Here is a 15,994-nt window from a genome sequence, read left to right on the forward strand (position 1 = left end):
GTTTGTGGCCTTTGAGGTCCGAGTTATAGATCATTCCGGATAATGGACGTCCGGATTACAGACTTCGTACTGTATTAATTTTTAAAAAAATTCTTTGCATTAAAAAAAAAACAGTGTTCTTTACTTCCTCAAAAAATATTTTATCTTGCTATTATGTTTCCCCCCTATACTGATGTAATGTTTTTCTATGTAATTGCCATATTTTCTTGCATTCAATGTGTGTAGAGAGTGAGCTTCCTTAAATTTTAAAATGGATTCATGTAGGGTAATGACTGTTTTTGTCTTACTAACAAAGGCAAGCCCTTGCAAACTATGTGTGACCATTTAGTCAGAATGAATGAATCTGGGAAGGTCACACTGAATCTTTCCCTTATACCTGTTGAAATTTATGCCAGACCATTAAAAAAAATGGCCCATCACAGCAAAGGAAACATAAACTGATATTCAGTATATGATTTCACCGAGTTGGCTATATATTCTTTTTCTCTGATTTGAGGCCTATGTTATGTAGTAGCAGACACAACAGTAAGTTACAGAGAACTAGCAAACGTAAGATTTTAAATGTTATGATAATATTATTATTTTGTATTTATGTTGGAATGTAGGTTTCTGTTAAAGAAATAATATTATTATGGATATCTGTAGTTTAATTATGTCTACTTTTCATTCATGTCTACTTCAGAATTCTGCTATATTTTTGTCTAATTTGTTTGCCCAGTAAAGATGTATTCAGAAATGTGCTACATTATTTTGTCTTTTTCAAAATATTTAATAATTGTAATTTTATTTTCAAATTTTTTGTTACTTCATAAGCCCATTTTATTTAAAGGAAAATTGTAAGAGTAGACTAATTATAATTATGTAGTTGATTCATTTTTAGAGTATTTTAAAATAGGCATTTTCTTTTATAATTATCTTTAAATGTATAATTTTCTGTTTTCAGATCCAGTATACAATTGGGGGATTTGAGAATATGGAATTGGCAAGAGCTTATTTTGCACAATCAATTAAATTGAATCCTCGAAATATGCGATCTTTGTATGGTTTCTTATTGGTAAGTGCCACAGATATCTTTTTATTTTAATAATTATTTTCCTGTAATGGGTTCAAGAAGTAGGGATTTATTTGACCATTTAAGAAGAAGTAAGAAATGTAAAATGATATAATCTCAGAATTTCTAAAATATATGGGTTGTTATGTCTGTTTTTGGATGTATGTTTATATTTTTCTTGAGTATTAATACTGTGCAATGGAAGTATCCTGTGTATTCCTATGTAGTAGTGAATTTTGTCAAACATAAACTATTATTCAGTGCTTTTTGTAATATATTTGAAAACAATGTATATTAAAGCCGAAATTTGCCAAAAAAGAACAAGTAGTTACAAACTTTGGCATTATAGCACAAATTAATCACTCTTGCAACCATATGATGTTGCTAAGTTTTATGAATGCCTATAAAGAACAGTTTTAAGAACAGAGTTTTTTTAGTTTGTAACTTGATTTTAGATCTATGGGATTTTATCAAGTGAATTAGTTTCTTACAAGATTAGAATATGTTGCCGAGTAACTGTCAGTATTCTAATTTCCACATTTTGGAGTTCATTATGCAATATATCGAGCTGGCATGGGAATCTTTAAAATGGTGGAACAAGAAACATAGGAGTTCAGCTATAATACTCAACTATGATCCATAATTCTTGTGAAATTTCAAAAATGCTATGTTTCTTTGTGTTGTGTACGAGCATGATTAATGTATTGCAAATGGCAACAGAGTAAAGTAATTGAGAAAATCAGAGGGAAGAATTGATTTTTTATTTACTGCATATTAATATTGATTTATATTTTGTTAATTTTTCATATTACCAAATTACTAATATATTAAAATATTTCCTTTATATGTCTATTGAGCCTTGTATGGCTGCAATAATCTTCTTTCATAATATTTGCGTATATCTTCACAGGTCTGTATATACATTCCTAAAAATAATTGTTTAAATATCCAGATTAAAACATTTGAAATTCATTTATAAAATGGTAAATTGCAATGATTATTTTATTTATTTTTATTAGGTCAACATGTTTGAGGGGGAAAGGCGGTTTTAACTTTCCTGCCTGTTTATCTTTGGTCTTTAAATTTTAACATTTACTTTAGCATCATCTCGTAAAATAGCCCAGTTTTATTTCTGTTAAAAAAAAAAAAAATGTGCTTTCTTTGTACTCATAAAAGTCTTTTTCTTTCCATTTCACAAAAATATTCTTTTTCTTTCCATTTCACAGCATCTAATTGTGAAATGTTTGTTGATTCTGTGATAATTTTTCTTGAAGAAGTGTTGTTCTACTTCTTAAACTATCCAGTTAGCTATTTGAGTGCAAAAAGTCAGGTTCTCCTAAATGTTTGGTAAATTCATTGGCCTTTATGTGAAACATTGACAGATTTCAGTTTCTTTGAATGGTAATTAATCATTTCATCAATTATTCTTCAATATCTCTGGTTGATCCGTAGGTAACAGAACAAATTTCCATTAGACTGAGCTATCCAGATTTCGTCCATTCACAGAAATTATCCAGTCTCAGACTTTCCACATGGTATCAAGCGCAGATTTAGATTAACTTTATTTCCAACATAGTGCCCTGAAAAGATGGCCTGCCTACCTCATAGACTCATGAAGGGCTATTTTGAGGTAGTCTTACATATTCTGCAAATTTTGGTGTTTTATTTAGTCCCCTTTCCGAAGACAAGACTATCAGGATACAAATCTCGGCTAGTATATTAAATGCCTCCAGTAGTAATGCATTCCTGCAGATATTAATTTGGTTATACTCACTCTTTGTTTTTCCAACAGTGCTAAATGCCATCTTTAACTTAATACAACTTGTCCTTTGAATGAATTTTTGATACAGAAAATGTTCAACAATGAGTTATGAAAGTTAGTTCAATGAATGTATGAAGTTTTGCTTTTCTGAAAAGAAAGGAAGGAAAAGTGAAAAAGGAAAAACATTTTATCATTAACCCCTTAACTGCCACGGGCGTATATATACGCCTTGCTCAGCCGATGCGTTAACTGCCCCAGGCGTATATATACGTCCTTCCAAACTGCTATCATTTGCTTTGCGCTGCTACACCTAAAATTATTCGCAAAGCTTTGGAATGCAACACCACAATGACCTTGACAAAATATGCGAAGGAAAATACTATTTCAGAGAAGTGTGGGGAGAAATTGGAGAGAGAGGTGTGTCTAAAGCGGTGAAAGTAATGACTGCGCGGTATTGGCTAGTGTTGTTTGAGTAAAACGGGGGTTTTTTTTTTTTTTTTTTTTTTTTTTGTTGTCCTGTGTCCTCCATTTTCGTTTACTTTTTGTAGTAGGTTCCAGGAATAAAGAAAGATATAACGGATGTTTCAAACCCATTTATCTTTTTTGAATTATTTTTTGAACTGCTCGTGCTTCATATTGTTACTGAAACTAACTGTTTTGTAGACGAGTATATGAACTAACACCTTGCAAACAAAAAATCAAGAACAAAATCATGGCATTCAACCAGTTCAGAAGAAATATGTTTTTTTAGGCATACTTGATTTCCCAAGGTATAACACTGAAACCTGATATTAGACTTTACTGGTCTAAAAATGAATTGATCGAAACTCCATTTAGGGACTTTTTTTATTATAAAACCCTCATTTTTATTATATTTACACCTTTTTATTATACTTTTACTCAAATTTTGTGCATTCATTTTTTTCTTTTATTCTTTATTTTGTGAAAGTAAACAGTTTTTAGAAAGTAAAACTTGCACTTATTTCCCCCCTAATACAACGCATAACTGTGCGCGCCTGTGTGAAAAACCGTGGCACTGGGAAATGAATCTTGTACGTTTTCCGCGGCAGTTAAGGGGTTAATATGTCCCATTCATTGTCTAATTAGTTGTGCTTTTTCGAGGTCGGGAGGGATCGGATTTCTGGAACCGACCATTTTATGGGAGGAGACCCAGGGTTTGATCTAGACCATAGCTTCAAGGCTGCGATGTGCACCACATAGCCTCTTCTGTCCTAATCCGACATAGGCATCCTTGTGGCCCTCGTCATAACCAGCTTCGCCTAGGCTAACTGTTTGGATGATCATCCATGGGGGTTGACTGGGACTGACCATCCCCAGCCTTTTGGTTAGATCAAGATTTAGACAGCCTCGACTTCTGTAGTAAATAAATTGTCTTCACAGGACTAGAGCCATCATTTATTCCGTACCTGGAAATATCCATTGGATACTTTTCAGGACATATATGATCCATTGGACTGAACTAACAAATTTCCATTTCTTATAGGACAAAACACCTTAATTGCCATAAGTTCATAAGACTTATTTGCTATTTTTACTTTTCCTGCATAACAAAAATTTCACACTTTCTATCATAGCATTTGCCTTTATAACTTTGTCTGGTAATTCGAAAATGTCTGCTGGTGTTTATGATGGATAGTGCAGTGGGGATTGCTGGCTGACCAAACATGTTGATTGGGCACGTTGAAAATACTTTCTCTGCTAAATGTTGCCTCATCGCTAAATAATACTAATGCAGGAGGAAATCGTGGATCGTTATTCTTCATTCCAAGTATCCACTGCACAAAGTCTGCCTGGCAAGGATAATTATGTGCATCCAAAGATTGCATTTTTTGCACATGGTAAGAGTGCATGCATTCCTCGTGTAAAATACGCCACACAACTGGCTGCAATACCCATTTCATATGCCACCGCTCGCATATTTGTGGAAGGAGCTGCTTCAAATCTAGTCAAAACTTGCTCTTCCATTTCCATTAATTTCATTGGCTTATTGCCATTTGATACCATAAACAATGGGTTTCAAACTCTAATTGCGTGCATGCCCAAAGCACGATATATGCAGCTGATAGGTTGAACTCCCCCCCCTCAAAATGAGACTTTTTTAACAACAAATTTTTTAACTAAATTAAAAATTTTATTTATTAAATATTTTTCAAAACATATATAAGCACTAATAATAATTAGGCAAAGAGAAAAAGTCTAATTTATATTTATTTTTTCCTGAAATCTTAAAGGTTGATATCTGCAAGAAATTTGTTGTTTTTTAATTTAAAGGTATTGTAAACTAAATATTAAATTTTGAGACTGACATTTCTTTCACATAATTCCAATGTATGGAATTAATTACTGAATAATTTACTTAAATTAAAACTAAACAAGTTATGAAAACTTTCAAAATAGGAGAAAGTTTTAGACTGAATAAAATTGTTCACATTTAAATGCAACCCGAAACAAAATGGTTACTCATTTTGCAAAAATTCGTAATTGAGGGCATTTATCTTTTGGAAAGTCTGAAAAAAGGTTAATCAAATCTGTATCTTCAAATGCTTGATTAAGATTTACATCACTGAGTAAATTAATGAGTTCCATTGGTAGATTTTTTGGGGTGTTACATTCGTTTTTAATGGTAAACAGGACTCAAAATTCTTAGAATCTTGGGTGTTGCACCTGCCTTGCATGATCTTTGTTTAGATATGATGGTGGGAAGAATGGGGCTGATGATATAAATAAATAAAAAGCAGAGATTTTTCCACTATCTTGACATTGAAGGAATATGGATCCTAGCATTCTAAATGTGGATGGCTTTAAAGGTTAGAAATTTCTGTTTTAATATTTATAAAATCTTTTTAGAGGAAGATGGCTATAATGTTTGTTATAACAGATTTTCATACATTGGGGCACTAACTGTAGTCATACATAACTTCAAGTGAATAGGAAACTGGGATGGGATAAAAAGTTGTTTGTGGAGATTCATTATAAACCAATTTTTCTGTAGTGGTGTTTTTTAATAAATGCATAGAAGGTATTCAATTTTTCGTACATAATTTGTACTAGTTTGTTATGCATAGTCAGTGAAGGTTTTCCATTTAATAATGGAAAATTAGAGAAATTATAAGTTTTTCAGTCATCTTTTCTATTCAAAAGATTGAACTAATATTACATTTTGAAAATGTTTTGCAATAGTATCATTCTTTTCTGCTTTCAAAGATCCAAAACCTGGGTTAACGGTTATTAATAAATGAAGCCAATGTCTAAAGTAAGTCATTATGTAAATAAAATCTAAGAATCAACTCACCTGCCATAAAATAAATTATATTAAATATTTAGTGATATTTAATGTAATCTGTTTTAATGATGAGCTTTTTTAATGAGGGTAAATAAAAACAATCTTAGAGAGAATTATGTGTGAATTATTCTGTATTGAAGTTATTTATTAATCCATTGTCTATGCATGCATAGACCTTATATTCTGCATTTATGTAATTATGTTATATACATTCTGTTGTGCGGTCGTCTTACTATAAAAGTAATTTTAGTTGGAATTATTGTTGAAGGCTTACTTTAATTCTTTGCTTGTTTTTGTTTGATAATATTTACCCCGTTTCTGAAAATATATTTAAAATTTTCAGTCTGCAAGTAATGTTGCAGCATCACCGAAATGTTCTGCTCTGAAGAAGAAAGAAAATCTCAAGTTCGCTGCTTGGGCAGGGCTCAAGATCAGTGCCAGATACGAGGTATTCATAAATAATAGTAATTTATTTATACAGAGAAGTTGACATGAGAGAGTTCAAAGATCTAAATATTTTCTGGTTAACAGAGCACTATTTGGCACCAAATGTAAATGTTGGAATGAAATCTAATTAGAGATAGGAATGGAAATTCTAATGTTATACAATATAAAATCGGAGATCCAGAATTAATTAGGACATTGGCGCTGCTGGATTTCCAGATTTTAGATCATCAATTTAAATCTAGTAAAATGTAGAAATTTTGAAATTAAAAATATTGAATAGTTGTTTATTAAATAAGGAAACATGGATGATTTTAAGTAATCAAAATAAAAAAAAGATAAATATATATTTATTTATTTTATTAAGCATTCCTTTCAGTGTAAGCTGTTTTGCTTTCTTGTGCTAAAGTACTTTAATTGTATACAGACACAATTTCTTGTTCACTTACTAAATTTTCTGTTGTTCAGGTCTTGCTGTGTCAAAATTGTCCACCAAACTGTCAGTTGAACACTCTTCATTCTTGGCAACCTTTTTGCCACTTTCTTCACTAATAGTAGCGATATTTTCTGCATTTAAAAATTGTACTTAACATTTCACTGTTTATTAGTTGACGATTGTCGCACTGTTTGTGAAACTTCCGTTGTCTCATCTTTATTTATTATCATGTCTTCACTCAATTCCATTAATTGGAAAAAAAAAAACCTTCAGATATGATTTTGTCATCACCATGACAAAAAATCTGATAACTGGGCATAAAATTATGTCAAGTATTTTTAAAAATATCTGAAGACATGTACTACCATAAACCTTGCAATGCTCCATACTATAGATTCTGTATTAAAATATTTCAAAAATCACTTTTCAGGTAAACTTCCATTTTCTTGAGTATTATTATATTCTCCATTCTTAAACCTTTAAAGGGGAAGTTTTTTAAAAAAGAAAAAATGTGTACAATTTCAAAATCCAAAATCTGGATTTACAATATCCAGAATGGTTTAATGTCTGGGCCGCCAACCAAAATAAACAAATAAAATAATAAAAATATCACTCCTACCCTTATAAAGTTTAGGAACAGAGATTGTAATAGGTGTGCTGTAAATGTGATTTTATCCTGACTAGATGAGATTTCTGAATGCCACTTTCAAACACCTGCTGGCAGGAATCCCTGAAGCCCGACGATTCTGAATTTTGAACGTACTGTATTTATATATATTTTTTGCTGGTGGTTTGGAGGTTTAAATACATCATTCTCAATCCTGGATGTCCGAATTTCAGACTTTGTACTATTCATAGCTTATGAAAAAATGCTATTTTATTAAATACAAAATAAATGCAAAATACAAAGACAAATACAAAAACTCACAAATATGAATGCATATATTTATTTATTTTAACAAGTATAGTTCGACCATCTCAAATGCAACCTTGGCAGGCATTCTGCCAAAATACACAGTCTCGTCCAAAAGGGGCATTATTACTTGTTGCGACATGAAAGTCTTCTCTTCTGTGAAAAGAAACTCCCCATTCTTCTACCCTATTTTTAGAATAATTCAGTCTGAATGGTGCATGTGTGTTTGCAATCATGGTCTTGGATGAGGCAGTTGAACTATAGCTGTACAGTGTTTTGTTCCAATTTGCAATAGATAAAATTCTGCCAATATGAACTCTTCGCACCTGAAGTAAATATATTAAATAGCTATCTGGAAGAGAATGCACAACCTTCGAACCAGCATGTGCTGTGTAAACATTTGTTTTTGCAACACAGTCTTTCATTGCATTGCCATTTCACTACTCTATCATTTTATTAAAATACAGTTTCATTTTCTGTTTTTTTAAGCAAAGTGTATTTACATAGATGATACATTTCCCTGTCACAATTCTTCATCATTTATCATTTGCCGAATCACGTAATGGACACTGCTTCTTTCTCAGTGGGGAAAGTCAGCGCAACAATTAAAATGCAGCCAATAATGTTGGTGAGATAATTACAGGATTGATGTTCATTCTCTTCCTGTGTATTTGTAACAACATTGTTATATAACTATTCTTGAGGTGTAATAAACATGTTAACACATTTGGCACACAGTTACAGCTAGCATCTTATTAACCGAAAAGTAGCAAAATTTGTTATATTAACAAATATGTAAACTTAATAATTCATATACTGTGTTTTATTGATAATTCTCTTTCCTTTTCTTCAGGACCATGTATGTGATGATCCCCAGATGAAGTCTGTGCAAGGCATGCTGGGATTGTTGACTCTAAATCCTGCAACTTAGTTAAATTATTAATTTTTATATTTTATGAAATAAATTATGTAATATATGTTTATGGTTTTTGTCCATTTATTACATTAAAATTTCCCAAAATGATAGTGTGTTTACACATATTTTAATTGCTAAATCAATCAACCTATTATTCATTCATATCTTTTTCATTCCCTTTTTTAGAGCCCACCAGCGGCCGAACGGTAAAGTCGCTGAACACTGGTAGTTTGGCCCGAGGTTCGAATCCGACGAATAGGCTGGCTGCATGGGCGTTTTTGTGGTTTTCCCCATGTGCAGCGTGTATACGAGCCAGTTTCCCTTAGAAAGTCCATAACGAAGGCATTCCTCGTTTTAGGCAGATAGCCCTCGAGGCTTTGCCATAATCACTCTCACACACACACTTACATTCCCTTTTTTAAATTGAACATCTCTGTAACTGTTTTAAAAGTGCAGAAGCCAATTGTTCTGCATATAAATTGTAAGAACGAACATTATATTCACATAAATAACAAGATAAGAAAAACTACTAACATTTTTCACACATTTAACTGTTTCTGTGGTCTGTTATTTACATTTGCTTTAGTTTGTATTTTCATTCTTTAGCATATACAAAGTTATTACAAAAGAAGATACAATCACAGTAATACATAAAAAAAGTATTACAGCTTAAGTGATTTTATTGAATTGTGTGTTTTGTTGAATCTTCTCTTCAACTGGTCAAATCTCAATCCTTAAAAATGGTTTTTTGCTTTATTCACTACCATGCATGTCTTTTCATTCTTTATTAAAATAATATTTTCTATCAAAAAATTTGGTCATTATTTGGATTTCGTGAGGATTTCTTAGTCAGATTAGCATTCTTTATAAAAATATTCAAGGAAGTATGTGTTTTTAAAAAAGTGGTACTTCACACACATATACACATATTCTGTTTATTTTGAACTGTACAAATTATTGCAGTCTCTACTTTAGTGTGCTTGAATTATCTTTCATAATAATAAAATACTGTGGTCATAAAAGTTTCTAATGTTGCATAATGGAATGACACCCAGTGGCACAGTGGCTAGTGCATCGTGCAGCAACACCACAGGTCCAAGGTTCAATTCCCGGGCTGGGCAAGGTCGACTTCATACCTTTATTTCCATCACTTGGGTCGATAAAATGAGTACCAAGTTCGCTTGGGGACTAAACACTGGGGGTTTTGCGACCCAAGCTGACCACTTGTTCAGGGCATATGCTTACGTACCCCGGGGCTCACGGTCAAGAAAGCAGATCTTGGGCTCTGCAGACCTTGCCCCATTAGGGCTGTTATGCCACTGAATTTTAGTTTAGCATAATAGAATATTGAGAAGATATCCACTGAAATTAAGATTCATTGAAGCATTGCATAATGATGCCAGAGTTGATATATGAATTGGCTATGGATCACTTTAGTTTCGTTGATTATGGCAAAGCACAGTAGGGCTATCTGCCTAAGGGAAAAATGGCATGACAAATATGGCTATTTTTTGAATGGGTTCATGAGTTATAATTTGTTCCTTTTTGTAATACACTCAAAAGTCGTTAATCCGGACTCGTCGGGACTTCAGCGATTCCAGATTATAGATCATCAGTTTAAATCTCGTAAGATGGCATGCAGAAATTCTAAAATTAAAAATATGAAACCGTAATTTATGAAATAAAGAACAATTATGATCTAAAAGGTATCAAAATTTACAAAAAAAAAAAGCTTAATATTTATTTGTTTACTTTATTAAACATTTCTTTCAATGTAAAATGTTTAAGTTGCTTCGTTTTATGTGATAATACTTTCTCTTTAATTCTATAAACAGACATAATTTCTTGTTCAGTTACAAAGTTCTGCTGTTCAAGCCCTGTAATTGCTGTGCCGAGAATACCGACTAACTTGTCAATCGAAATTTTTTCATTTTCACTAACCTCTGTTACCTTCTTCATGTCTTTATCCATTTTTTTGCAGCAATTCCACTTTTTGTTTGATGGACATCGAAACATACTTTCGTTTTGTAGATCCTTTGGGAGCTCCAGCATCGGAAATTTTATTTGACATAATCGAAAGTTCAAGTTTACTTTTATAAAATTGCTCTTACAGTCTGCAAAAATTAATAAGCCGGATCCACTTTGAAGATTAAGGAACAACGCAATCATCAACATTAACTGAAATAGATAATTAGATAATTTTAGCTTATACCGTCCGTTATACATTAAACGCACACGCGAAAATGTATTCTGCGCACACGCATATGCGCCGTTGTAAAGGTCTTACGTGCACACGTAAACGCCTATGCGCATGTGTCAACACGGCGCATGCGCAGAAAGTTTTTAACTTTGAGGTCCGGATTATGGGTGTCCGAATTAATGACTTTTGACTGTATAAATAATGGTGGGATACTTGAGTTTCTGAGCAAGAAGTGAAACGTAAGCATTTCAAAATTATTTCATTTTTTTTGTAATGAAGAGCTGTCAAAGAACTTTCCGCTTTTGGGGATGTAAATTCTTTTATTAAATGGTTCGAAATTTGGTAATTTTAAGATCAGTTTCTATAGAAAATTTTTAATTCCGAGATCTAGGAATTTTTTGACGATTTTTTTAGAACATTCTAACATTGTTAAATTTCATTAAAATAATGGTAATATATTGGAGTTATATTTAAGAAATAACATTAAAATAAAGCTTTTTTTTTTTCGCTGTCATATTATAAAGTTTCATTTTGGCCACATATTATACAATTTTTTGAATCTGAAAAATAAGCAAGGAATAATGCTATAAAGCACAGTTTACAAAACAGTTTTAAGCGAAAGCAAAGTAACTATGTAATTAATTAAAAATATCTTTTTAATTTTTTCATGGTAAGAATTTTTCCCAATTCTCAGAAAATGCATCAGTTTTCTCTATAAAATTAAGTTCCCACTTTTTCCCGCCGATTTTTTAAAAAACATTTTTGTCTTTTTGCTGTTGCAGAATTCAAAGGGGTGATTTTTCTTTAGGATTTTAGACATTGAAGCTTTGAAAGATTTTAACGCAAATTTATAGACCCGCGATTCTAAAAGATTGCAGAAAAATGTAATAAAATAAACGTTTTTGGAGTGTAAGACGAGTGTGTTTCTGACCTCCACTTGCTCCCTGCATTAGTTGTGTCAGCTCTGATAATTTGTAATTATTAGTCTCTATTACTGCTGCTGACATTTAAGTTTATTATGACAAAAGAGTTACTGAACCAGATTAAATTGAAATTAAATTGTATAGTCTTTGACCACTAGTCCATATTTTTAGTTTGAATTTGACTCTTCTTGTTTGATTATATCACCACAAACTGTAATTGATTTTGTTAGCATAAGAACAGGCCTATATGTTCCAAGTTCTTTTTGAATAAGAAGCTTATTTAAACCTTTATTTATTGAAACATTCTAAACAAAAATCTGGCTTACACATATTACAATACGAAACAACTATTTTGGTAACATTTTTGGCTATCTTGCATCCAAATAGTTTTGAATTGTCATCATAACATTTCGAATGATACTTTCGGACTTTATGTGCATCTCCATCCTTTTTGTATAATTTAAGTCAGCAATATTGCACCTCTTGATCGCAGTATTGCCGCCGGCTGAACAGAAAGGACAGCAAATTTGGCGCCGGGCTCAACCTTTACCGTGGTCACAAGGTAAAACACAAAAATATAAAAATTCATGTGAAACTTATTCTTTGCATCTAGTGAGACAACTTATCACCACTAATGCTTTAGTGGCTTAATAGAACCTTAAAGTATATTAACTGAGTTACAACCCCTGGAACTCTACATGAAGCTATGACACTAACAGTGTCAGACAGAGGTCAGCTAACTTTCAAAATTTGCTAACTGTGCCTACATCAGGCCTTTCAGGTTTGTTCTGATTAGCAGATATCTCTATAGGCGAGCAGAAGCAGTGACAATAGCCAGTCTTTTGTTATGAATCATGCTGATTATGATTTTAATGCTCATTTCAACTTATGCTGCTTGACATAAAATCTACTTACTATTTACTAAACCTCTAGTTGGGCATAGACTTGAATAGACTTAATTATGGGTATTGCAGTCCATGGGGCTTCATCATTTCTATGACAGTTCAAAGTAGCTGGCAGGTATCTTGTTCCAGTTTGTCAGCAATCATTTACCAGACATTTTCAGCTGGTGAGAGAACTGGAGATACAGGTTCTTGAACAATGATGTGGCAGTACGATCTCTTAACAGCAATGGGGACAAGTTTGTCATTTTGGATATTGGTGAGTTATTGCCACCGAGATCCCGCATGTCGCTCTGTGAGTCCCTTCTGGACCCGTTGATTACCGATTCTCATTAGCAGTCAGTGGATCTCAAATACAAACAGTAGTTGTGCAGTTCTAGAGTCCACAGTCATGATAGGTTACAAATCTCCTCTGATCGAATTCTGAGAAGTGGTGGTATACAAAATTTATCCATCTTGTGCAAAACTTCGAATGGAAAAAACCAAGAATAAACGTGTAATGCTGTGAGGTCTCATTACGCTTGCCTTTAATGTGTGGATGTTCTGACATATTAATTTCGTGTGCGTATCCCAGCATATTCTACATTTCATGCAAATTTCAAACTAGCTGTACACTTCTTTCATGGCATAGCAGTTTTAGTGGTGGTGGATCTCTTAACAGCAATGGGGACAAGTTTGTCATTTTGGATATTGGTGAGTTATTGCCACCGAGATCCCGCATGTCGCTCTGTGAGTCCCTTCTGGACCCGTTGATTACCGATTCTCATTAGCAGTCAGTGGATCTCAAATACAAACAGTAGTTGTGCAGTTCTAGAGTCCACAGTCATGATAGGTTACAAATCTCCTCTGATCGAATTCTGAGAAGTGGTGGTATACAAAATTTATCCATCTTGTGCAAAACTTCGAATGGAAAAAACCAAGAATAAACGTGTAATGCTGTGAGGTCTCATTACGCTTGCCTTTAATGTGTGGATGTTCTGACATATTAATTTCGTGTGCGTATCCCAGCATATTCTACATTTCATGCAAATTTCAAACTAGCTGTACACTTCTTTCATGGCATAGCAGTTTTAGTGGTGGTGGTGGTGGTGATGGTGGTAATGGAATTTTGGCGCAAAGCTCTAAAGGCCATATGCGCCAAATACAGTATTCACTATTCAACATAATAGCAGTTTTAGTGGCCAGCACTTATACTATAACAGTTATATTAAGAATAGAAATGCTGTGTAATAAACTTTTACTGGGTTTCAAAAGAGAGTAGTTCGGAACGACCTTACCATGTGTTGTATCATATTAGATCTTTAATGAAAGCTTGTATGAAAATTTGGTGAAAATCAGTGTATAAGAATCATGAACCTTTTTTTGTCGCTGTTTTCTCTGTTTCCTTATCAGGTTAAAGACTCTTTCAACATTTAAACTGTGCTTGGAGAATATAAACATTAGTGTAACCTTTTTGACTGTTGAATAAATTTTTGTCGTGTCTTTAACTAACAGTACCAGAACACTAAGTAAATACTACAGAAATGAAACAAAGATCTATTGTTTACTTCAGCTTGATGTACAGAACTAAAATAATATAAATTTACTTTCTCTTCTCTCGGGAATTACAGGGAATAAGGAGTTAAATTATGTATGATCCAGAATTTTAAGTGCCTGGCTGTCCTAATTGCACGACTGTTTTTTAATATTCAAAGCAAAGTGGAAACTGGTAGTATAAGTGTGGCTATTAATTTCCAGGACTGCTCTTAATAACACCAGAACAAATGCTGTGAAAAACGTAACCTTTTAATATGTTTCGAAGAAATCCCCATCTGCCGTAATCTGTGCTCAGCTGCATAAGTTGTGGAAACAACTTTTAAAGTCCTCTTTCGAATGGCTCTTCAATGTCGACGTCACGTTGCATAACAACACCCGCCCCCACATTGCGTTGGCAGTGAAAAGTTTTTTGGTCAAGCATGAGGTCGTGGAGCTGCATCATCCGCCAGACTCTCCTGATTTGGCACCCCACAGACTTCGTTTTGTTTCCCAAACTCAAAACTGTAATTAAAGGAACACGCTTTATGGATGTTGAAGACATCAAGAAGAACGTGACGTCAACATTGAAGAGCCTTCCGGAAAGAGGACTTTAAAAGTTTTTCCACAACTTAGACAGCCAAGCACAATAGTGTATTACGGCAGATGGGGATTACTTTGAAACATATTAAAAGGTTACATCATCTGTTCTGGTGTTTTTTTTTTTTTTTTTTTCCCTCCACATCATCTGTTCTGGTGTTATTAGAGCAATCTTAATGCGATTTTTATGATTAGCATATGACTCATAAAACTTCAAAGTTATAATTGTCAAAATTCAGCCTTAGATTTCGTTGATTTACCTTATATTTTCGCTGATTTTATATAAAACTTTCACGAGCATCGAGCGAATCTGATACGGAACTCTCATCCTCAAAGAATAAATTATTATTATTAGCAGCAAAAAGTCAGAAGATGAGTTCAATTAAGATTCAAACCTGGGTGCATCAGCATAGTAATTATGTGCTGGGTAATCCCAAAAGTGCTGATACGGGATAAATTGATTGAGGCAGCTGTTTAAATGTGATCTTTTCTGCTCGTGTGCATAATTCTAGCATGTGTTGTGACATATCTTTTGTTTCAGTTATAGTGCTAGGAATAGAGAATCCAAAAGTTCATTTTCGTCATATGATCCTTTTATTGTATAAAAAGGGAAAAAAAAATTCAAGCTCGTAAAACTTGTGAACGAAGTGCTGTTTCTGATGACACAGTTCGAAGGTTGTTTGAGAAATTTAAGCATAGAAATTTCGGTCTCGAAGAGGGTGCCCACTCTGGACTGAAAATCTAAGTTGTATACTTCAAGAACTATCAGACAGAATAAATATTTCAAAAAGTACAATTCATGATCATTTGAAGAAAACTGGATTTGTAAGCTGCAATTATGCGTAGATATCGCATGGAGCAGAATATGAATATGTTTGCTCGAATTTCGGCATGTCACTGTTAGCTGTAAAAATAAAGAAGATGCTTTTTTGAAACGGCTGGTTACTGGAGATGAGAAGTGAATATTTTACAGTAACGTTACAAGAAACAGGTCAGGGGAGTAAGCCAAAAGAACCTCGTGTAGTAACATC

General features: G+C 33.2%; 1 protein-coding gene across 2 annotated transcripts in view; it reads left to right on the forward strand.

Annotated features, from left to right (window-relative positions):
- Nucleotides 1-8,891, forward strand: part of LOC118195257 (ER membrane protein complex subunit 2-like) — a 55,070-nt gene extending 46,179 nt beyond the window's left edge. For both annotated transcript variants that reach the window (XM_035366520.2, XM_035366521.2), the window contains exons 7-9: nt 944-1,054; nt 6,461-6,565; nt 8,764-8,891. In XM_035366520.2, coding sequence (XP_035222411.1) covers nt 944-1,054; nt 6,461-6,565; nt 8,764-8,841 — 294 coding nt within the window. In that variant the 3' untranslated portion in view covers nt 8,842-8,891. The remainder of the gene's footprint in view (nt 1-943; nt 1,055-6,460; nt 6,566-8,763) is intronic.
- The last annotated feature ends 7,103 nt before the right edge of the window (nt 8,892-15,994 follow it).

The sequence above is a fragment of the Stegodyphus dumicola genome, chromosome 8 (genome assembly GCF_044657685.1).
Source record: "Stegodyphus dumicola isolate Sdum_Otavi_A_Nest chromosome 8, ASM4465768v1".
Classification (NCBI taxonomy): Eukaryota; Metazoa; Arthropoda; class Arachnida; order Araneae; family Eresidae; genus Stegodyphus; species Stegodyphus dumicola.